Source organism: Diadema antillarum, unplaced genomic scaffold (assembly GCF_040938485.1).
Source record: "Diadema antillarum isolate AM-2024a unplaced genomic scaffold, OU_Dant_1.0 scf00000166, whole genome shotgun sequence".
NCBI classification, from domain to species: Eukaryota; Metazoa; Echinodermata; class Echinoidea; order Diadematoida; family Diadematidae; genus Diadema; species Diadema antillarum.
The window spans coordinates 102,278-127,825 of NW_027271055.1; the positions used below are offsets into that span (position 1 = coordinate 102,278).

The following is a 25,548-nucleotide window of genomic DNA, read 5'->3' on the forward strand; positions in this document are numbered from 1 at the left end:
GCTGGATGAGAAGACTACTGCAGTGTGTGAATAACTTAGATGTCACATGCGTACAACAATATAAGGAAAATATAAAGAGAATTTCACAAAATTCCATCTTTTGAAAAAAGTACACATTCCCCTGACTCGTTACCGATAAATGTTATGGGTAATATTATTCCCCCTGCCTTTTATTATGCGAAAAAAATGAAAATGTGTTGAATTTTCTTTTATATTTTCTCTATACTGTTGTACGCATATGACTCACAAGCTGTAGTAGTCTCCTCATCCAGCAGTTCCAACACAAAAATTTTAAAAATTCATAACTTTTGCATCGATTGTCCAATTTTCCTCAAACTTTCACTGATGTGTTCTACTAATATTGTTGCATTTTCTCAATCCTTATGTTTATGAAGGTGAACTTGTCCTTTAATAATCAAGTCAGAGAAGCCAGCTGAAAATCTTTGTCATTTTTATCCTTGTTTTTATCCAAGTTTTATTGTAATATTATCATGTACATGTGGTTTCTTTCACACCAGCATTTCCTTTATTTCAATCCATATTTCTTGGAATATTTTTTTTTCCTGTCATATTCTCTACTCTGTTCTAAGGCCACATTTGTATTAAAGGTTTTGAAGAATCTGATTTGATTACAGACATCAATGTGTAACTTTGTGTTGAACAAATTTACAATGAGTTCCTATCCCATGTGAGCTGAGCCCTAATACATTGTATATTAACCCGTTGAGGACGAGTCCTGAGTATACTTGGGCAGGTGTCTATGGGAAATACATGTTGTAGCAAAACCAGTCCGTCCTCAACGGGTTAGTCTTTATGTGCTTTGTCGTTTTATCCTGACTCTCTTGTTTGCATTGATCACCAAACTTTCTCCTTCACACCCTCACCTCACATCTCTTTATACCTTCTTTCTATTCACCTTGAATATTCAGTCAATTATTACTAAATTTTGTCAATGTATCATTTGTATCTTCACTCTTCTTTCTCCACCATCTTAATAACCACTCCTCTTTCAGGACTTTTTTGATAGGTTGATGAGAGAGCAAGGAGAAAGGAGAAAAGTAGAGGAAGAATAGTTAAAAAGACTGGGTTGAATGCAAAATTGTCAGCGTGCATTGGTGAGGGGGTGAGAAGTAGAAACATGAAATCTGCTAAAAGGATGATTGTTGAATGAAGTTGAGATGCTCGGTACAATATCGCCATGGAGACCACTCATCTCCCCTCCAGCATTCACACATTGAGATGTCATCCTCACCACACAGTGGAAATGAATTATGCATCCTCTGTCTCCAGTAGTAATTGTGTTGATGCTCCCACTGCAATCCCCCACCCCACCCCCTCCCACGCTCCCTTCAGTAGGGACAGGTTTACGCAATGCTCACCTGGGGTGGCGCATGGTCCCACGTCATCCATTATTGATGACAGCGAAATCCTCCCGCCTCGGGAACCGAGACGACAAGATGCATTTCATGCTCACGAGAGCGGGTAAATTGAAACACTCTCTCTGTAAGCATATGATGCCGGGCATGCGCAGTGGCCGAGCCGATTTGTGCAGCAGCAGATTGGATTGGGAGAGTTTGACTCTGCTTGGTGAGGGAATATGAGTGGGAAACGTTTGTTTGTAGGACTGTGTGCAACATGTACTTTGTGCCTCCTTGATCATACTCAGCTCAACATTGCAAGTCGCCATCTTTCACAAATTTGACCTTCTCTCCCCATTACGGAACAGAAATCACGTCCTTTCTTCATCTTTTCAAAGTTACTGGTAGGAAAAACATCAATACAACATCATCCCGACACAGCTGCCTGTCCTATTTTTTTTTATACACTTTATAGATCACACTGAAACATATGTTCTGTATGTACAAATGTTGGGCAAGTGTTTTGTGAATGTATGCAACGTGGTACTCCTTTTAATGGCCTATAAATGTAATTAATACCATTAAATCTTCTCTTCTTCTAGGGAGCTCAGAGCATCAAGATGGAACTCTCTGGAGTCTTGGTTGTCTTCTTCCTTGTGCTCCTTGCCTTTCACATCCCCGCCTACCACACTGAGGACCTTTCATCTCAGAAGTGGAGCTACTGCATCGTCGGGGCGGGCCCAGCGGGCCTCCAGATGGGCTACTTTCTGGAGCGAGCCGGTCGTGACTATGTCATCTTTGAGAAGGCGAACATGAGCGGGGCGTTCTTTACCAAATACCCTCGTCATCGGAAGCTAATCAGTATTAATAAGAGGTACACGGGGAAGACCAACAAGGAGTTCAATATGAGACATGACTGGAATTCGCTGCTCAGCGATGATGAGAGCTTGCTAATGAGGTGAGCTCATTCCAAATGCCTTTCCTTTTAATCTGCCCTGGAAAAGTGGGATTTGAACACATCAATTTTTAATAGGTTAATTCTTTTTTTATTGGGGGAAGGGGGTGGGTAATAATGTCGATCTGTATCAAAGCCTTATATTCACATTGCATGACACTTTTTCCCACTCTCTATTCAAAGGAGCTGCGTGCAAATGAAGTTTTGTTCTTCTTGTCTCGGCTCCTACTACTATTAATTAATGTTTTGTCCTTGTATCACATTAAACCATTTCATTGTGATGCCTTTAAATCAATGGGGGTCAGAGGGTGGGTTGAGAGTAATACTCTGTCATCAGTGATTGATCTAAAAAATGCTCACGAATAAATTTTTGGAAAGTCATTAAATGTTCAATATGACAATATCTCTTCTAAAACTGCTACTGTTAGTTTGAAGTTGAAAGATTACTCAAATATAATGGAAATTTATGGGAGAAAAGTCTTAAAGGCATATTGTGAAGAGCAAAGAGAGAAAATGTCTTTTTTTTTTAATAAGTATATTTTTAATATATATTTGTGTGTGTTTTCATAGGCATTACTCCAAAGAGTTCTTCCCTGATGCGGACTCGTATGTGCGGTATTTAAATGACTACACGACTCGCCTTGGTCTCAACGTCCAGTACAACACAGAAATCTTCAATATAGAGCGGCATGAGCTGGCCAGCATTAGTGGTCAGTACTTCACAATGCATGACCAGCATGGCACCCTATACCAGTGCAGGTGAGCTGGTTTTCACAGAGATTCAAAATTCATTTTTTTTTTCAAATGATGTGTGCATGCTATGTGCCAACAACATGATATAATCTGTATTCTATCACATATGAACATTCCAGTACTTTCAGAAAAGAAGTTCTAGCTTTATTCACCAGTGCGAATTCCTAATTTTGTGAACTCCTGCTTTGATAACACTGTTAATAGTAAATTCATATTTGGGAAATGGATGAAAATTCCTGTTTTTGCCATATTTTCTCCCATTTATTCTATTTTATTAATATTCAGTTTCATGGTTGGCAGTTGTGGTGATGGTTTCTAATGGATGAAGTTGCTCCGTATATCAAATTTTGTTGTCTCTACATTTTTATCCATGCAAATGTCTGATGTGTTGTCTACACTTCTCATAAGACACTATACATGTGTGCATAATCATGCCACTGAGGGCCCCATTTTTTCTCTTTTTCTCTTCTTCCATTAAAACAACAACAACATGTCACCGAGACAATTATCTGGAGTTTGAATTACCACCATTGAATAATATTTCTTGATGCGTTTCATGGTATATTTGCATTCACATTACAAATCATGTTGCAAAATACTGTAATTTAGTATTTGAAATACTATGATATATTGCCATAAATTTGAGTACACCTAATTGATGGTTGCATTGGAAATCCGGGGAAGAATCTTTTCTAATCCTGAGATCCCCTTTCACATCCTAATCAGGTACACTTGACACCCCATGTACAGGAATCCTCCCCCACCCTCCTGTCAGTGATTAATGGTTAGCATTAGAGTATGACTGCTCGATTTTAGGTGTTTTTTGCTCAAACACAGCGAGGTGAGTTCAGCCTGGTGTTTGCCAGGTCAATGTTCTCATATTTCTCTTGTATGTGGTATAAATAAGCACACAAATATGCTAGAAAGATTAGCTTGAAATGACTTCATTCTCTAGACTCTTTTGATCATAAATCTTTGAAGAACAATTAGTAATATTCATTATACACGGCACTTGTCTGCATAGAACCAGAAGGGCATTATCACATTATTATTTTTTTAGCTCACCTGAGCCAAAGGCTCAAGTGAGCTATTGCGATCGCCCTTCGTCCGGCGTGCGTCGTGCGTCGTGCGTCGTGCGTCGTGCGTCGTCCGTCGTCCGTCGTCCGTCGTCCGTCGTGCGTCGTGCGTAAACTTTTTACATTTTCATCTTCTTCTTGAAAACCCCAAGACAGATTTTCATCAAACTTGGCAGGTAGCATCCCTAGGGGGTTAGAAACTCAATTTGTTAAAATGGGCACCATGCCCCACCCAGGGGGCCCCCAGGGGGGCCCAAACCCCCCAAAATTAGGGAATCTGTAAAAATCTTCTTCTCTAGAACCAGAAGTGATAGAGCTAAGTTAATACTATGAGTTAGTACATTGATGACTGTAGTTTCAAGTTTGTTCACGGCAGAATCAGGGGTGCCCCCCTTGGGACCCCGGGGAGGGGGGTGGGGAGGGGTTCTAATGGGGCCTAAATTGTACATTTTCATCTTCTTCTTGAGAACCCCATGACCCATTTTCACCAAACTTAGCAGGTAGCATCCCTAGGGGGTTAGGAACTCATTATTTTAAAATGGGCACCATGCCCCACCCAGGGGGCCCCCAGGGGTCCCAAATGCCCCAAAATTAAGGAATCTGTAAAAATCTTCTTCTCTAGAACCAGAAGTGATAGAGCTTAGTTAATACTATGAGTTTGTACATTGATGACTGTAGTTTCAAGTTTGTTCATGGCAGAATCAGGGGTGCCCCCCCTTGGGACCCAGGGGAGGGGGGGGGGGGTGAGGAAGGGTCCTAATGGGGCCTAAATTGTAGAATTTTTATCTTCTTCTTGAGAACCCCATGACCCATTTTCACCAAACTTGGCAGGTGGCATCCCTAGGGGGTTAGGATCTCAATTTGTTAAAATGGACACCATGCCCCACCCAGGGGGCCCCCAGGGGGGCCCAAACCCCCAAAATGAAGGAATCTTTAAAAATCTTCTCTAGAATCAGAAGTTATAGAGCTAAGATGACACTATGAGTGAGTACATTAATGACTGTAGTTTCAAGTTTGTTCATAGGAGATCCAGGGGAGCCCCTCTTGGGGGCAAGGGGGGGGGGGGTTGGTTGGGAAGGTCCAAATGGGGGCCTGAATTGTACATTTTAATCTTCTTCTTGAAAACCTCATGATGTATTTTCGTCAAACTTGGCAGGTAGCATCCCTAGGGGGTCAGGATCTCAATTTATAAAAATGGGCACCATGCCCCATCCAGAGGGCCCCAGGGGGCCCCCATCCCCCCAAATTAAGGAATCTTAAAACATTTGGGCCCTTATTGTACATTTTCATCTTCTACTTGAGAACGCCTGGTCAAATTTTGGTAGAGCTGTGAATAATTTAGATTAGTGACTGCGTGAAAGGTGAACTTGCGATACTCAGGTGAGCGCTAGACCCGTGGGTCTCTTGTTTTTTTTTTTGGGGGGGGGGGATCGAAGGGGAGGGAGGGGGGTTGGTATTACATTGCAGAGCTTGATTTCCTCTACATTATGTCGTCGATTTTAAATTATTTTAATCAAATTAAATTCTAAATTCAACAAAAATTCACTTTTCTAGCATTATGAAAGAGCACTTGACTAACCGCTTTCAGAAAGCAGGGGGAATAATTGCTACTTTTTAACATTATGCAGTATCAAGTTGATGGAATTTGTAATTTTCATGAAAAATGCATTTAGCGGAATTTTCTTTTTATTTTCTTTATACTGTTTTCCACTCATACATCATAAACTCTAGTAGTCTCCTCACCCAGTGGTTTCAACACCAAAACTTTAAAAGTTCATAACTTTTGCATCGATTGTCCGATTTTTCTCAAACTTTCACTGATGTGTTCTACTAATGTTGCTGCTTTCACTCAATCCACGTTGCTCTTTGGGTTTTCATTCCCTTTAAAGAACAATTCCACCCCATCATTAAGTTGGCTGTGATATTATAGCATAAAACAAGGCAATCAGAATATTAGAAGTTGCATCAAATTGGACCCTAAATAAGTTGTAAATGTACATATGTAGTATTTCAAAAAACTGTTTTAATACTTTGGACCAACTGTGTAATATAAATAAAGCCACTTTATATGCCATGAGCGGTTCTTTGTACGCATCCAATCATTTATGTAAGAGGAAACACTTTACACAGTAGTATATCAGTGAGTTTGACAAGCCTGAGGTTTGTAGACAAATTTAATTTTAGGTGGAGTGTTGATACAGAAAAGTATTAAACCAGATGGTGGCTGATTGATTTGGGTTAAGACAACAGAGCAAGCCAATCACTATATGTCATTATGTAATTTTAGAATAGAGAATTTCAGTTATCTACCAGAGCAAAATGGAGTAGGATTGATTATTGTATGTCATCTGTCCTGATGAAAAGTTTTATTAATTTGATAGTGAAGACCTCTATGTGTTTTCTTTTTTCACTGATTAATTTGAAGTGTGTGCTTTCTGTTTTCTCTAAGACATATATGTGTAGGTATTCCAACTTTGTAATTTGATACTTAAGGGAAAAGAGTTATCACTTTGTTTCTTTTTCTTTCCTTTTTTTTTCTACATTTTGAGACAGGATATCGCTCAAAATGGTAACTTGAAGTGATAGGGTACATTTGTACAGCATGGCTATTTGAAATCTGCCCTGTAATATATCATGTGGAATTGCCAACTGTACATGTGTATGTGAACATGTGCTGAGAGAAAGAAATGGAAAGAAATGTATGACTGAAAAATATCAGTCCTAGATGAGACGAACATAATGCTAGCACTTGAACAAGTAATGTAGTGTTCATCTTCCATGTAGCCATGTTCACAACTTACTACCATGGACCTCTGTCCATGTACATACACGTAGTCAGAAGTTGGAGTTAAACTTTTGATCTCAATACAAACTATTTGCCTCTAGGATTTTTAGCTGTCAACTTCTGAAAGTCTGTGACCCGCTTATTGATCGTCACATGATCAAGGTGAAGATTGGAGGGGTCAATGAAGGATTTAGTGCTAACAGCAGAAAATTCCAGAGGTAAATAAAGTGTATATTGAGATACAAAACACCAAATTCAGATGAAGTACCAATACTGAAGAGCCTTGACTCAAACAAACTGTACACAGTATACTGAATATTGATGCTTTGCATTTTGCAGTCTCCATAAAGCTTGAATAGTTCCCACTGTACAAATGTGGGACTTTCCTGTTTGAGTGCATGATTTAATAGTGGTGTGGAACTTGAGCTGAACAAGGCCTTTCAAGAATACATCCATCTCTTTGAACCAGACTGCGGTGAAGAATGAAGATTTGTTTTCATAGGTCTCGCCTTGTCAGCCATGGGAATTGATTGCTTAACCGAAAGTGGCTTCATGATTGGAACTTTTCAGTGTTAAACATATCACATCACGGTTAGTTTTGATGGTAATGCAACATTGATACAAACTGTGCTCCCATGAGGGTATTGGGAAGTGTGGCTGGTATTCTAGGGTAACAAGGGAATTAATTGAGGGATATCAGCATGGCATGAATATCAAATACCCTGGATGGTGATAATTTGAGTCCAACTTTGGCGCCACATATTCTGATGCTGTGTTAGTACTTTTGTTTTTCAGTTGATCAGGAGAGCTATTGAAAAGGAAACCATGATTTCTATTGAGATGTAGCGCCTTGTACATTGTATTTGGGAAAGGTCTATGCATGGAGCTACTAATAGCTCCATGGTCTATGTAAGGTTAGAATGCTCAATAGGATGAATGGAAATGTCCTTTCACTGTGGCATGCATTTCTCGAGAATAGCCTGATCTTCTTGCAGCTCTTGAAGGCTAATACCCTTTGCCTTTGCCCAACACACATAGACAGAGCTGTAAATGTCATTCACTCCATGGACAGGTTGGTTTCAGCTAATGGAATAAAAGGCAAGCTCTCCCCCTCCCAGAGGAAAACAGGATTTAAAGAACATTAGAATTTTCATCAATTTTTTTTTACCTGAAAAGACTTTTGCATTGAATTTCATGGGTTTTTTTTTTTTTGCGGTAAACAGTGACGTTAGTTGCAGGCGGGATGCAAGTAAGTTGAGATAATGATGCTATGGTCTCACCAATCTTCCAGTCATCCACTCGCAAATTTTCATTAAACTTCTGTTCTTAATTTGAAATAATACATGAAAAAACTTGTTTTCCTCTGCGTTAAATTTTGCCTCATTACAATAGCTGAGCAATGATTGCTGGACTGGAAGAAAGTTTACTTTCTTAACTATAATATACCCCAAAACATTACTGTCATGATTTTGTTGTGTTGTTGTGCAATTGGGATATCATCACTTCAGATGCACATTGTGGTTGGGACAATTTTCACTGTTTCATCAAAACCTGGTTATCTTTGCAAATCCACAGCTTTCCTACCTTAACTTGCATTTTATCAATGTAAATTCTACTTTAAGTAGAATTCAACTTGATAAAATGCAAGTTAAGAATCATTTGACACCAATTCAAGCATGTAAATGTTCTAGGTATTAATACCTAGTACATAATTGCGTGCTTGAATTGGTGTCAAATGATTATTTAACTTTTTATAGATTTCTTGAGTACTTAGTAAAAATCCTTCTCAGTTTTCAGCCTTTATACTTCTCTGCTCTTTCTGTAACATAGATGCATACACACACACACACACATAAAATTACCTTTGAGAGAAAATGCCATTTCTCTATTTGTGCTCGAGTTTTGTTAGCGCCCCTTGAAGCAGCCATTATTTTTTTTTTATTGATTCTGTGGAAGTCACATTCTTCCACTCTCCACTTCCAAGATGGATGCTGCCAAAGTTCATGTTATCGATACATCCACCCCTTGTTTGCTCTACTGACATGAGGTGACAAGGCATATTTCCACTGAATGACCCTGTAGGACCCAGAAATGATTGAAAAAACAAAAAAAAAAATCAAAACTTGCGACTTTCTGAAGGTTCTGCCCACAGATTTTCTCATTAAAAGGGGGGGGGGATGGGGGGGGGGGGGGAGTTTAGCATTGACCATCGACCCATCACAAGCTCAATCTACATACATCTAATAAAGGTATGATTCACAACTTCTTGCAACATTTAGTTTATAATGGCTCTCAGCGTGCTTTGATCGCCAATATATTTGAATTGATACAGGTCTTGATGTAGATGGATTTGAATACTCACATAACTATGTATGATATACTCTATACACCCATGCATGGACAGGTTTTGCATTTCATGGCTATAAAGATATCACAAAGTGTTTCTTGTGGTTTTGGTAAGAATTCTTTGAGTTTACCAATACCCTGAGGATATCATGTTTGCTATTTGTAGAGTATACTTGAGGTATGCCGTCTGCACAATATTAGAATTCTTTGTCTCTCTGATTTTTATTTGTTGGGGTTTAAATGTAAATTTTAAAGAGCATACAAAACAAAACCAACTTGAAATAGACTAGCCGATCGCCATATTCTTTCAATCGAATGACTGTACTAACGATATGCTTTTTCCAAACATGTCTTGAACAATACTGATATAATGCGTCCGTGTGATCAGCTAACAGATTGACATGGAATCTCAATGTTATTTGTAAAAGCGTATGCTATGCTCATAACTAGAATGCACACACATCAGTAACGGTGCTTACAAAGCAGAACTTAAATGTGTGGAACACATGTTCCAAATTGTTTACATAGAGTTATGATCTGATTTATCAAAATATGTATACTTTCAAGGGCTATCAATTGAAGTATGACTGGTTTTTCTTTTGTGAATTCTAGCTGTATACAAATTTGATTTCCAGAGTATTGGTATACTTTTAAATACTTGTAGGTAGTTCACAGGTGGTGTCATAGGCATCAATCACAGACATTACCACACTGAGAAGTCCATCAGATACACTGTACATTAAGCATACCACTAAAAACAGCTTACAGCTGTACAACAACATAATATTTCATGAGGAAAATTATTTTACACATTCCTCAGATTATTCGGTAAAATGAGGTGGTTTTTGATTACTTGGATTGGAAAAAAGAAAGAAAGAAGAAGCTTGCTTTGTGTTAAGCTTCTGTCTAAAATGCTGTGACCACATTCAGCATTGTGTGTGCTTGGACCTCATACACTCAACTAATCTTGTGAAAGGGTTTATTTTCCGATGCATATGATACTGAAAACACAAGGTCTAAAAGAAATACCTATTTATGTTATTCACTTGGACTTTTAACTGTTGTGCTATTGATGGCTTTCTCCATCAAGATCCCTTTTTACTCCCAATATCAATTGTTGCATAAAGGCAAACCTTCCTTTGTCCACCCCTCTGCCTTTTTTCTTTCTCTGCGTTGTCTTGCCTTTTTTTTTTCTCTCATTCTCTCTTTCTCTGGCCCTCTCTATTACGTCAATAGTGCGTCTGGTTGTAGCCACATTGATTACAACAAATTTGCTTCCTACTTAAATATGTCGCCTGTGTGTATGGCCCAATCTCCCGCTGTGCTCCTCTAAATCGCCATTGTTCACCCAAGGAGCGTGCAGCTGGAGATACTGGACAGCCGTTTAAGCTAAATTGAGCGGCGCAAGGAAATTCACATATTTATTGCATTTTTGCACAGTTTGCATCATGTGCGGAGCGCGTTCGGAGAGAGTTACGTATATCTGCAAAGTTCAGGCTATATTTAGATTGTGACCCCTGTCTGCCATTTGATATACTTTTTTCCCCCTCTCTTCTGAACATCATGTTTTATCTGCCCTTTTCGTGTTGATTTCACAGCTCAGTGTCTGTGTGTGCCCCATAGATCTTTGTGTGAATTTAAATTGACTTCTAATATGTTTGAACCCAGGATTTGGCTTCCTTATCTCTTTATTTTATTTTATTTTATTTGCTTTGGTTGCTGTTCCACTTTTGAATATTCCGGTGAATATAACATTTCATACAAAAGTGAGTGGGGTAATTCATCGCAAAGGAAGCAGGAAACTGCACTAAGTAGATAGAGAGACATGATATGGAAGAATGGATTTGAAATGGATTAAGAGAACACTGTGTGGGATCAAGAAGCTCCTTGAGGGGCTTGAGGGGAATCAAAGAATAATTGCTGTGTGCAATCAAGTCCTCCTTCCTTTAAAGGGATGGTATAGTATTGGTTGAGATCAGGAATCAGCTTTTAACTTGTTGTGGGATACTTTTAACAGAAACCACTCTATGAAATGTTAAAGAACATACAATTCTAGAGGAATTCAAAATTTATGTGATGAAAATTGGTTTTGAAATGGCTGAGATATCCAAAAACAAAGTAAAACAGAATGATTTCATTACATACTGTGGGATCGCTTTATTTTGGATATCTCGGCCATTTCAAAACCAATTTTCATAAAATAAACTTTGAATTCCTCTTTGAATTATATGCTCTTTCATATTTCATGAGAGGTTTTTATAGATTATTATCTCAAAAATCATCATCAAAAAATTTTGGAAACCTGAAGCCCCATGTCAACCAAAACTGTACCATCCCTTTGATATTCCTTTTTTTTTTTTTGGGGGGGGGGGGGAAGCATGTTACTTGCTGCCTCCTCCATCAATTCTCTTTCTTTCTCCTCTGCAGACTCATGCAGCTGCCATCACTTTGATCTAAAGGCATGGTATAGTTTTGGTTGAGATGGGGATTCAGAGTTTAACTTTTTGCGAGATAATTAGAAGCCACATGAAATATTCAAGAAAGTACAATTCCAAGAGGAATTCAAAGTTTATTCGATGAAAATTGTTTTTGAAATGATTGAGATATCCAAACAAGAAGTATAAAAACATAGTGGTCCTAATAAAAGGTTGGTCCTAATAAAAGGTAGGTCCCACCTTTTATTAGAACCTTTGTTTCTGGATATCTCAGTCATTTCAAAACCAATTTTCATCAAATAAACTTTGCATTCCTCTTAAAATTGTATGCTTTTTACTATTTCATAATTATATTAAAGAAGCTTCTCATTAGTAATTACTTGTAGCTCACAAAAAAGTTGGAAACCTGAACCCCCATCTCTAGCAAAAGTATACCATCCCTGTAACTTCATACATTCCTGTCCATTCTGATATGCTCTAATGTTTTGCTGTTTTAATTTCTGATTTTGAACCTGTTTTGTTGTGGTGGTTGTTTTAACCCATTGAGGACGAGCTGATATTGCTACAACACATATTCAGGACTAGTCTTCAATGGGTAAACTTTGTATGCTATAATTTCTAGGGAGATGGAAGCACTATCTTGGTAGGTCTGTTCATGAGTCTCTTATTCTAACACAGGAATCATCACTTTGTTTGTTTTGTTCTTTTTTTTTTTCCTGTGGCAATCTATATATTCTGCTCATTCTTACCCCTCCCTTGCTCTTTCTTTAACCTGTTGAGGATCAGCTGATTTCGCTACAACACGCGTTTCCCATTGACCCCTGCCCGAGTATACTTAGGACTCGTCCCTCAATGGGTTGAAATATGTATACAGTATTATGTACATGTATGCATGTATTATTTTATCATAGGCAGCTCTGTCATTGTGTCTTATACTGTTCTTGCCTTCTCCTTCCCTCTCCCTTCCACTTTCTTGCTCCCTTCCTCTCTCTCTCTCTTGATCTGTTTCGTGCTTGCTATGCTGTAACTTTCACTCATGTCAGGTTTTATAATCACCTTTTTCTCTCTTCTCTCTTCTCTCTTCTCTCTTCTCTCTCCCTCTATCTCTCTCCCACCTCCCTCCCCCCTCCCCCTCCCACTCCCCCCCCCCCCCCCACGAGGAATCAAACAACTGTAGGTGATCACATTATCCACTTCTTCGTGGCATTTCCAGTGCAACTTGTCATGAAATCTAATTTTCTTTCTGTGGAAATCTTGCTTGAAGGAATCGGGTGGCAGGGGGAGGCATTCCCTCTTTCTTGTTAACACTCTCAGATTCAGAATTATTTCTTTGAAATAACATTGTTTGAAATAGCATTCTGTAGTTAGTGCAAGCAGAGTTGTTGGCAGTGGTATCAAATACAAGATGAGGGAGAGACTTTTCTCTTTTTAAAGGGATGGTATCATATTGGTAGAGATGAGGATTGCGCTTTTAACTTTTTGCGAGATACCAAGAAACCACTTGTGAAATAGTTCAGAGCATACCCTTGTAGGAGGAATTCAAAGTTTGTTTGATGAAAATCAGTTTTGGAATGGCTGAGATATCCAGAAACAAAATAAAACAAAGCGATCATAATGAAAGTTGGGTCCCACCTTTTATTATACCCCCGCCAAACGAAGTTTGAAGGGGGTATATAGGAATCAGCGGACGGTCGGGCGGTCGGGCGGTCGGGCGGTCGGGCGGTCGGTCGGGCGGTCGGTCGGGCGGTCGGTCCGTTGCAAATCTTGCGTCGCGAACTACTTCCTCAGTTTTCAACCGATTCCCATAAAACTTGGCACAGATGTGTGCCTTGGGTTGTAGATGTGCAAGACGTATTTTTTGACAGTACCCGAAAGTACGTTGCCATGGTAACGGCATATTATGGGCAAAAATGGGTACAAATCTTGCGTCGCGAACTCCTCTCACAGTTTTTGATCAATTTTTATGAAATTAGGTACAGATGTTCATCTGAATATGTTAATGTGCAAGACACATATTTCCGCAGTGGCAAAAAGTGCGTTGCCATGGTAACGGCATGTTATTGGTAAAATATAGGGCAAAATGCTTCATGGCAAAACTGCTTCATCAGTGTTCTTCCAATTCTCATGGAATTCATATTGAATGTTTGTCTTAGGATATAGGTCAGCATGACACATTTCTTGACAGTGACAAAAAGTATGTTGCCATGGTAACAGCTCACATATTATGAGCCAAAATGATGGAAAATTTTGTGTTGCAAACTACTTCCTCAGTTTTTGCCCAATTTCCATGAAACTTGGTACAGATGTGTGCCTTTGGTTGTAGATGTGCAAGACGCATTTTTTGACAATACCCGAAAGTACGTTGCCATGGTAACAGCATATTAATGGCAGAAGATCAAGGAAAGATCTTGCGGATTTAACTACTTCCTCAGTTTTTTGACCAAAGCTTATGAAATGTGGCACACACCTTGATCTTGGTGGGAAGATGTGGAAGACATATTTTTCAGACGTGTCGGAAGCTGCGTTGCCATGGTAACGGCATATAAATGGCAGAAGATCAAGGAAAGATCTTGCGGATTGAACTACTTCCTCTGTATTCGACTGAAGCTCATGAAATGTGGCACACAGATTGGTCTTGGTGGGAAGATGTGCAAGACATATTTTTTTGGACGTGTCGGAAGCTGCGTTGCCATGGTAACGGCATATTAATGGCAGAAGATCAAGGAAAGATCTTGTGGATTGAACTACTTCCTCAGTTTTTGACAAAAGCTTATGAAATGTGGCACACACAATAGTCTTGGTGGGAAGATGTGCAAGACATATTTTTCGGACGTGTCGGAAGCTGCGTTGCCATGGTAACGGCATTTAAATGGCAGAAGATCAAGGAAAGATCATTCCTTGGGTAAGACTGTCGTCACGGGGCGGGGGTATTAATCACCTTCAGTGATATTTCTAGTTGTAATTGCTTTTGTTTGGATATCTCAACCATTTCAAAAACGATTTTCCTCTAATAAATGTTGAATTTCTCTTTGAATTACATGCTCTGTCAAATTTCATAAGAGGTTTCTCATTACCTCACCAAAAAAAAAAAAAAAAAAAATTGATAGAAACTTGAAGTTTATAGGTCTCAACCAAAACTATACAATCCCTTTAAAGCCTTGTATGTGTGTTGCTAACATGCAGTACAGGGGAGGACAAAACTCACCTTGTCTTAACCCGTTGAGGACGAACTGATTTTGGTGTAACACGCATTTCCCATAGACACCTGCCCGAGGATACTCGGGACTAGTCTTCAGCGGGTTAAACTCGGCATGAATTTGAGAAGATGAAACTTTAGAGGATGCAAGGGGGTCTTCTTTGTGAGGGTGGCACGACCTGCAGGGTTTCGAGAATCTTGTCACACGCAGAGGGAAGTCAGTTCTAGTGCAAGCACCTGAGGCTATGGGCATGCTTTGAAAAATGAAACATATGTTGTTGTGCAAATGGTACATTTTAATGAAGCTTTCATGCTATGCTTGTGTAGAGATATGAGATGAGGGTAACATCTTCATACTCCTTTCTTCGAATAAAGTGTTCACTGTGAATATGTCGTTGGCACTATGTAGTTTTTCTTCTCTCTTTTTATTGAACAGATGTGATGATAAAGTCTATGCACCTTCCCTTGTATTGTCAACGGTTTTGGCATATATGCCTAAATGTAGTTTTTCTATGAGTTATCAAATGTAGATAATGTACATGTATGTAACACACATTAAGCTACACATGTAGGATATCTGGACATGTCAGTCATGCCATAAGGGAACTGTCCAGGTAAAATCTGCCATTCTGGAAACCAGTGATCTGCTGCCATCTGTTTAAGATAAAGAACAAGACAGCCACACACCACTTTTACGACAGTAAACAAAATCTTCATCAAATGTTTACTATTAAGCATAGATCATCCATTCTTTTTCCTCTGAAGAAGACAGAGAGTAAACAAGCATAAAGCAAGTACAAAATACTGTGAAAGTAGATATTTTACGCGCCTGTAAGTAATTCACATGTGGCAAGCGAGATGAATTTTGCGTGTTTCAAATTCCGTGGAACCAAGGTATTGGTATTAAAGTGGTATAAACAAGCAGAAATATTTGTGTGCTTTAATAAATTTCTGCACTAGTTTGTGGTTGTGAGAAATGTGTAAAAATTTCCATACATGACAATTCCCACCCTTATATTAGATAGTTGTATCTCTCAACAAGAACAATATTTCAACGAGAACTGTCTTTCAATAAGAACCTTTTTCTATCTCTCTCTTCCTCTTTTTTCTTTTTTTCTTCAGAGTGATGATAATATGTACTGGAATGCACAAGCCAAACATTCCCAACTTTGCTGGACTGGAGTACACGGATGGCTATGAGGATATGTCCCTTGACCTCGATGACTACGAGGGCAAGAACGTCCTGATACTCGGTCGGGGCAACTCGGCCTTCGAGACCGCCGACCACATCCTTGGTTCAACGAACCTCATCCACCTAGTGGCAAGGTCAAGGGTGAAGATGGCTTGGGAGACTCATTATGTGGGCGATCTCAGGTAATCATCTTCTAAATGTTGACATTTCCAAGTTTGCCTCCAGGGGCTTCTTGACCTTGTTTGAGAAATAAAGGTTGAATTCCCCCCCCCCCCCCCCGATTTTTTTGATTTTACTGTATATTTCAAGATTTATTTTCCAAGAAAACATCTTTTGTTTTTAAATGCTTTTTATAGTCCAGAGCTTTATGGTCATGTTATGATCACCACCTACTGTCACAGGAAATGACATGTGCTTTTTGTATAAACCAATAAAAATGACAAAAGTGGCAAAGCAAAGTTTTTTAGTTATGCTGTATTGTAACATGTAGTTGCTACAACTTTAATCTGATGCCTTCTCTTTTATTCAAGCCACTATTGTCACAAAGCTTGGTTGCAATTTTCAATGTAGAAATATTATTTATGATACGTTATATGCATATATATATACATGTATATGTATATATTTGTACATGATTAACACTAAGAATTCTTTTCCGTAAAGCAAATTTTTCAACACAACTTCCCTTTCACTTTAAGTATCCAGTGTGATTAAAAATTAGTAATTGAAATTAAGTCATTGAAGATCATGCATCAGAATGTGTACATAGATAATGTGAGTCCATTTTTTTTGTCACAAAAGTGAAAGTTTTCCAGGAAACGTAATGTCAAATCTAGCAAAACTAAAAGATGAGATATCAAATTCATGCATAAAGTAACGAATAAGATGTGCAGAACATCAAGATACCTCTGTAGAGTCTATTGTATTAAATGATTTATGCTGTGACATGCTATTTGAAGGATTTCCATGATCTGTCAAACTAGTATTTTCATGGAAGACACAAGACTTATTTTTTAGTTTTATTCTATTTCATTTTAGTTAATCTTTTTTGTGCCGTTGGCGGCCAGATATGCTTATCTGATTTGTCATGCAAAGTGTACATAGTTATGAAAGATGCAAAGCTCCCATGCTCTAGTGATGATAGATGATGCGTAGAGGCAGTTTCTCCTTGGTCCCATACCTAATGAAGCGTGATGTTTGTTCTCTTCTCCCCTCAGGGCGATCAATAATGGTCTCCTGGACACCTACCAGCTGAAGTCTCTGGACGGCCTGCTTGAGGCCGACATGTCCGAGCTTCGGCTGTACAAGCGGCAGGACGGGCGGCTGCAGCTCATCCCGAGAGATGCGGAGGAGGAAGAAGGAGAGGAGGAGGACGATGGTGGGCGTCAGTTGCAGATTCCGCTTGACAACCCGCTGGAGGTGGACAACTTTGCCCTGAGGGACCCCTACGACAAGGTCATCCGATGCCTCGGCTTCACCTTCGACTTCAGCATCTTCAAAAAGTGAGAATTTGGCAGCCGAGAGCACCTCATGTTCAATTTTTTATTATTATTGTTTCTTTTCAAACTTTTACATGTCATCTGATTATCAGTTACCATGGTAATAACTTCAGATTTTATAGGAAGGAAATGATATCAAGAGCAGTCAAACCATGTTCATGCAATACTGTTTCTAAGATTGTATGATGTAATTATTGATTTGAAAAGATCTCTGTGATTTAGCTTTCATAATGCAAGTGGTAAAACTAACTTTAATACAGTAGCATTCATTGTAAAACATTTATGTAGACTACGTGTATAGTATGAAACCTAGAACCTTCAGATTCATGGTATTCATAATGAAAAAAAAAGCTGTCAGAATCTAGAATAAAACAGCAGAGGAAATACAATGAATAATATCTTAATCCCAAGCTGGGAGGCAGTGTAAAAATCTACCCCATGAATTTAAATTGAACTGCCATTGAAATCCTCCACAGCATTTGGCCATTGAAATGTTAATGTTTCATGGCCTATTTGTTCGATGCTATTCACATGCCCGTGTTTCTATAGATCAAGGTAAGGTCATGACATAATTGCGTTCGTCCAACTTGCTTATCATCAAGGCTGATTTCCACATGTTTTTGATTGCATGTGCATATATGGCCTTGCACCACAAAACCCAAAGTCACTTTCCCAATCAATGCACCTGAAATGTCTGTTTGAATCAGCAATTATAGGTTTCCGATTTGCAGTATTTTACTGGAGAAGCAACGCCGTTTTTATGTGAACCTAGTTGGGGTCTGCAAACAGCTTTGGTCGACCAGTGTTTTATAACTAGAATCTCATTGTGTAGGCATTCACACCATTTTGTTTGTTTGTTTGTTTGTGTTTTTGTATGCAGCACCTCAAAACCTGAACAAGGGCAAACGAAGAAAACAAAGAAATTCCCACACGTGAAAGCAAACTATGAAGCCGCGGGAATTCCGGGCATGTTTTTCGCCGGAACCAACTCACACTCCATCGACTTCAAGAAATCCGCCGGGGGTTTCATCCATGGCTTTAGATACACAAGTGAGTAGATGCAAGGGGCCCTTGACTGTCCTCCCTCCCCCCATGATGTGTTTGTTTTGTCCTTGTGAATCAGAGCTGCACATCCAGCCAAGCATTCATTTAAGGAGAGCTTATGGTTGATTTCATCTCTGGACTATTAAATTTGCAACTGCAGAAAACTGCCTATGAACGGGTCATTGTACCAACCCCTTCTGACCGATGCAATGACCGCATTTATACAATGGAATTGATTTTATTAGTGAGGCTCCTCTCTCCCCCACCCCTCCCCCACTGTCTCACGTGCCACGTTTCATCTAATGTTTTTCAGGGTTTTTTTTTTTTTTTTTAACAAAGGATCGTACCTTCAATATGGACTTCATTTGAAAAGAATCTTCAATACCGGGTTATAGTAACTTTATTTCTGTGACTGGATGAAATAAATTACATCACATGAGCTTGGCAGTTTATTTGAAACAACTGATACAGAAACAGGGGTGGATCCAGGAATTCTGTAAAGGGGAGTCGCCTTTTTACAAAATTAAAGGGGGAGGCGCACGCACCCCCCCCCCATTTTTTTCTTTTTATTTCTGTTGTTTTAATCAAATATAAAGAGGGAGCACGCACCGGCCGGTGAGCCCCCCTCTAGATCCGCCATGGCAGAAAGAACTGTTGTAACAGTGTATAAAAAAGCCTGTGTTTCCTTGTTCCTAAAACAAGTTTTTCTCTTCAGTCTCTATGAAGGATTCATTTCTTTTTTTTTCATGTTTGTAAAACAGCGAGGGCGCTACATTATCTCCTGGAGTGGCGTTACCACAAGGAGGCATGGCCATCGTTGAGGCTGCCAATCACAGAGCTGCTAGACCACTTTGTCAGACGTTTGAATGAGGCTTCGGGCCTATACCAGATGTTCTATGTGCTTGGAGATATAGTTCTTCTTCATAAGTAAGTGCATCAGCGAGCTGTTGAAAGTTGTATTGAATTATTATTCTATTGAGATGTTTTTATTGCAAATGATTGATGTTTTGCCCTTCATTGACATAATCAAACACGATGTCCAATTAGCTATTCAGTGTCTCAAGAATAGCCATACATGATAAAAATTCATGGGCATTATACTCGGATAGTCAAGTCATATTTTTTGTGGTAAAATTTTTTCAGACATTCGTGGTAAAATGATCCATAAAGTCGTATCACCATTATCATATTTTTTTCCTCTCCTCTTCTTCTTCTCCTTTTTCTACTTCTTTGTGGCTTTCATTGTCTTCTCAATTTTTTTTTCTTCATTTTCTTCTTCATCACCTTGTATGTTGTTGTCATTGTTTTCTTCTTCTTCAGCCTCTTCTTCCACTTCCACTGTATTAGGGAATAATTTTCCTGATATCGCATCACAATTTGCTATGCATTTTTTATATGACTCCTATACAAAATTTCTTGTGTGTAGCAGGTCTTCCACATCGGATGGTACAGAACTTTGTTTAACAAAAGTATTTCCCATTGATCTGAACTGCTAATCAAATTTGAGAAGTAAAGGTATTCCCTGCTTTATCGTTTGTTTTTTCTCCTTCCTTTGCTGCCATTGTCTTTTTCTTTGTTGTTCTGTGATCATCATCATCTTCTTCTCCATCCTCTTCTCCTCCACCTGTCGTAAAATTGACTGGTCCTACAGCTAAGTGAGGGTAGATAGGGTAGCCCATGAGGTGATGCCAAACAATAGTCAGAGGTTGCTGTTGTGTCCTGGTATAGATACACCCCAAATCATTAAGACCTCGATTCGATTGCAGTGAGGACATTGTATAGAATAATCTTGTCCCCTTTACACCAGAGGACAGTACTGTAGAAGTTGAAATGTTCTCATTGTTGAAATTTTCACGCATTTCATGCAACCAGGAACTAACACAAAAATAAAAGTACACAAATATTTTGCTTGGCATACAATTGTATGTCTTGATTCCACAGAATTGAAAGCATGTGAAACTCATCTTACTTATCCAGCGCAAAAAAAAAGAAAAAAAAAAGAAGAATGCTCACATGAAACTACCCACTTTTGCAGTAAAAGTAATGGAAGGAGAAATGTATTATGTAAGAGATGGGTCATATATTTCTCATGATGATAACCTTTAGGAGACTGAAGTAGCCCAGTTGATGTATCACTGCCAGCAGTAATGTAGAAAAGCATGGGCATGTATTCTTATTTGTATTTTTTTTTTCTGTGTGTATGTTGTTTTCTGTGTCTCACCTTTCAGAGATACCATGGAATTTGAGTATCTTGAGGAGTTCCCCATTCTCATGTTACCATGGTTACAACAGGCATCTGGTCACAACCACACAGAGCTTCTCGTCATGGTGATGGAGTATGGCAAAAATTACTCTGGTAAGATGAGAGGCGTGAGCAGGATTTGAAGTGAAATATTAATTTTTTTATTCCGTTGCTGTGATGGCATGGAGGCACGAACTGATCATCATTGTGAATATGAATGTGTTCTATAGCCAAGAGCTTCAGCACGTAACTGTTTACTTCTTCAGTTGTGTATATTCGAAAAAAAGTGTTCAGTACTTTCCTGCATCTATTCTAAAAGAATCTAGTCTCTTCTTTATTGATTAACTATAGCCAACTGTCAGTAATGATGTGTTCCAAATACAGTACTGGAAGTATTATGAGCCTGTGCATAATTTGCTCACTAGATGGCACTGTTCAAGTTATATCCCTGGTAATGATAGAGGCAAATTGTGTTCCATGGTAAAGGTTTTTGAAGGGTGAGGGTTTCGTTTTGTATGTGTGTGTGTGTGTGACACCATGTGGGTGTTTGTAGTGCATCATGTTGCATTTTTTTTTTTTTGTGCAGTGTGAAGGATTTTCACTATTGAAACACTGCCATTGTTGGTGTTGTTGTTGTTGATTTTTGGAGAGAGGGTTTGGGAGATGGGGTTTTTATTATTTTTTTTCCGAAATCAATGTCATGTGTAAGTTTACATCATTTCTGATTGTACTCAGTGCCTTGTTCTGTTACACTTCTGCATCATGTTGCATGTTTTATGCAATGTGAAGGATTTTCACAATTGAAACACTGTTGTTGTTGGTTTCTTTTTTTGGGAGGAGGGGGTAGGGAGATGGGTTTTGTATTAGTTGTTTCTGAAGCATGTTGAGGGTAATATTATTCTCACTGCCTTATGAAAGAGGCAAGGCAAGTGCTCTTTCATCATGCAAGAAAAAAGAAAATAGACTGTATGTTGAATTTTCTTTATATTTTGTTTATATCGTCTATGCATGTGACATCCAAAAAAAAAAAAAAAAATGTAGCAGTCTTCTCATGTAGTGATGGCAGCACAGAAACTTACTTTATAATTCATAACTTTTGAACAGATTGTCCAAATTTCCTCAATCTTTCACTGATGTGTTCTACTACTTGTCCTTTAATGAAGTATATCCATCTGACTAAATGTGCATTCTGCAAACCTATTGTGATTATCTTGCCAAATCTCTGTGTACCCACACCCGCCAAAGTCTAGCGGTCTCTCCTTGAGAATGTGATGGCAATTTGAAGGACCAAATATGAAAAGGGACCAACCTTCCAATGTATTATTTCCAACTTCTCTCTCTACACCGTAACCATGGCAACCAGGTGCAGGAAAGGACATCTTCAGGCAAGACCGGGCGGTAGGTGACCCCGAGGAGGCACACCTCTCAAACTTCCTACACCCCGTCATCTACTACTACAAGCAACTCCCAACAGGTGAGACCAGTATTGACCCTCCCTGTACTAGCCTAACATTGGGTATTGCTCAACAAAACCGTGTTCTGCCCTGATATGTAACCAGGTTCCATGACATTTGCTCCTGCAACAAATGCTCCCATAAAATATCTACACGCTGGGCCAAACATAAATTCTACTCACAAACATAACCCTAACACTAATCCTTATCATTACATCAAACTAAACCTAAAACGCTATTACAACCCTACACCTAGTCCTATAAGATCCTTGGAAAAAACAACACCTAGCGAATGTGGCAGGAGCAAATGTTATGTCACCATGCTACTTACAGTGTGGCCCGAAAAAGAAGTGTTGTCGCCCAAAAGAAAAAGAAATATGGAATTTCACTGTGAAGTTTAGCTGCCCGCTCGGGCCACCAAAAGATAACCTATTTGGAAATTTGGTGGCCGGCCACCACTGCAGCCACCGCTATTGTTAAGCCCTGATATATGATGTATTCCGTGATATACATTGTGGAATTTTAGTACAATATATGCTTGCTTCATCAATGAAGATTACATTCTATAGCAACCTTAGCCTTTAGAAGACTAGATTAATAGTCCTTGAGCAGGTGTCTGTGGGATAGATAAATTGTGATCCCTAGTTAGGAGTGTGGTTGAGTATGAATACAATTCATGTAGTACTTTTTATCCTTCTCAAGTTTCCCCATTGTCATTTGTTTATTTCAAATAATATGAAATGATGACTGTATTAGACTTTATCGATATTCAAATTCAAGTGGGAAAAAAGAAATTAGTTTGCGACATTGGCGGGAGATAATAGCCAAGAAAACCAGAAGCTAATTCTAGAAGGGTTTTTTCCTTGTGCATATCATGTGGTGAAATGCAAATTTGATGCAGAATTTGCCTGTCTAATTTTCTTCATTTTTTACTGAGATAAACACTGTGAGAAAAATGAAGACAGACTTGATATCTCCTCTTTGGTCTTACAGAAGTGATATGATATACTATCACTGATTCAATTCTTAAAGATTTAAACATTACATCTTTTTTTTTATGGCACTCTATCCACCCTCATTCATGCAGTGGAGGACATGCAGAATCGCAGGAAGACAGAGACACTGCCCAGGCCAGATGCCCTTCATCACTTTGTTGAGGATTTCCTCACAGACTGGACTGCACCAACAAGGTAAGGGTGACATTCAGTAGAATTATCCATTTCTGAGCCCCCCCCCCCCTTTTGTGTTTACAGCTCTCTCACTGCTGCATTCAATTTGTGTGAGGGCAGAATTATGAGTTAGCATTTGGTGTCCTTTTCAAGTGAAACAGCCGTAGGAAGAATCACTGAAAAATCTTTTAATGGCATCATCATGCTACTGCTTATGTGAGAAGAAGATAGAATTGAATAAAAGAGAACATCATGTTATCAAACTTCGTTTGGATCCCATTGTTTTGGATCCCATGGTGATGGAGTATGGCAAAAATTACTCCGGTAAGATGAGGGGCGCGAGCAGGATATAAAGTAATTTTTTTTTTTTAATTCCTTTGCCCTGATTGAATGAAGACACAAAATGATCATCATTGTGAATATATATATCCAAGAGCTTCAGCACATAACAGTTTACTTCTCCAGTTGTGTATTTGTGAAGCAAATGTTCAATACATGTACTTCCTTGCATCTATTGTAAGATAACCTAGTCTCTTCTTTTCCATGCAATTAATTGTAGCCAACTGTTGGTGAAGACCTGTTCCAAAAAGTATATGAGCCTGTACATGATTTGCTCACTAGATGGCACTGTTCAAATCACTGGTAATGATACAGGCAAATTGTGTCCCATGGTTAAGGATTTTTAGAATTATTCTAAGCTGAAATCCATAGATTAGACCTGTAAGGACGTGTGATGGTAAATGCAATATTTTAGCTTCAAATGGATGCAGTGAACAATTTTAATGTAGAAATATTACTCATACACATCTTCTATGTCAAATCTTCACTTTAACACTCTTGGGTGCTGCTGCCTGTCTTGTGTGTATGAAATACATGTGAAGCTTTGCAACAGTGAATTATTTTGTTGAATAGTCAATCTTTTTTAAATGAATGAGTAAAGACACTTTGCTGTTCCTTTTCATGGTCAATTATTTACAGAATTGTTTTCATTTCTCTACACATTTTATTTGTTTGTTCATTTCCATCTGAGAAGATGTCACCTCTTTATGGTCATATCTTTTTTTATCATTCACATATTCAGTAGCAAAGAGTAGAATTCTCTGGTAGTCAAATATGATAATCATTTTCCTCTTTTTTTCTTTCTTTTCTTGTTTTTCTTTGTTACAGCCACATACTGGTTTTTCGTCGTTTCTTGGAGCATGCCCTCGGCACTGACCTACGCTACTTCTTTGACCAGCACTGCTTTGACCTTGCGATGACCCACACCACACTGCCCCTAGCCTGCCAGCACTACTGGGCCAGTGGTCAGGGACTGCCCGCTACTGAGGCCATGCTTGACAGTGTAGACCACATGAAGTTCTTTTGAATTGAGCAAATATCATCATCAACATGTATTGTCAACGGCTTTAATTTTGCTTTGAAGTGGCGATTGTGAAAGGGTTAATATTTGCTTCGTTGCTTGATTTCTGCCAATTCTCAAAATAAAAAGTTCAAAAAATTTGATGGCCTTCCATCCACGATCAAGTCATCTCCTGAGGGGGTCTGTGCAATTTGAAAGCTACTGCAACAACCTAGATCAAAGTGAATATATTTTTTAACCTTTTGAGGACTACTTCTTAATATTTTGCTATTTAACACATTTCCCATAGAGACCTATCCGATAGTACTCGGGGAATGGCCTTCAATGGGATACAAATCATGAGCTGTGTCAATATAATTAGTTGAGAAGCTGACAGGTGTGAGCATCCTTCCCATGCTCAACTGGCAATAGCCCTGTTTCTGTTGGGTCCTTGCAGAGCAAGCTATGTGGATGCAGCACACTCCTTGAAAGAGGCTTTTGGCGGTAGTGCTTCCGTGTCCGCTCTGTGCGTAGCTTTAGATGCTTTCTCAGACATAGGTGTGTAGAGTCATTGTGATCAAAATTTAATTAATTAATTGCATTCTCACATGCATTGATGTTGCTGTGAGGTACTGTCAGTGAATCTATGAAAATCATGTACTAAAAGCTATGGCTGACTTATGTAAGGTGAGATGAATTATTAGA

General features: G+C 38.9%; 1 protein-coding gene across 1 annotated transcript; it reads left to right on the top strand.

Annotated features, from left to right (window-relative positions):
* Window positions 1-1,965: 1,965 nt before the first annotated feature.
* LOC139722460 (FAD-dependent oxidoreductase domain-containing protein 2-like) lies at window positions 1,966-25,548 on the top strand. The gene is made up of 10 exons (XM_071633751.1): window positions 1,966-2,316; window positions 2,884-3,072; window positions 16,027-16,278; window positions 17,314-17,598; window positions 18,476-18,645; window positions 19,401-19,566; window positions 20,868-20,995; window positions 22,245-22,355; window positions 23,423-23,525; window positions 24,672-25,548. The coding sequence occupies exons 1-10, from the start codon at window positions 1,979-1,981 to the stop codon at window positions 24,868-24,870; spliced, it is 1,941 nt and encodes a 646-aa protein (XP_071489852.1). The 5' UTR covers window positions 1,966-1,978; the 3' UTR covers window positions 24,871-25,548.

Excerpts from the sequence above, each read along its gene's own strand:
- LOC139722460 (XM_071633751.1), top strand. The coding sequence starts at position 1,979 with ATGGAACTCTCTGGAGTCTTGGTTGTCTTCTTCCTTGTGCTCCTTGCC. Across the intron at positions 16,279-17,313 it reads CATTATGTGGGCGATCTCAG|GGCGATCAATAATGGTCTCC; the intron begins GTAATCATCTTC and ends TTCTCCCCTCAG. Across the intron at positions 23,526-24,671 it reads GACTGGACTGCACCAACAAG|CCACATACTGGTTTTTCGTC; the intron begins GTAAGGGTGACA and ends TCTTTGTTACAG.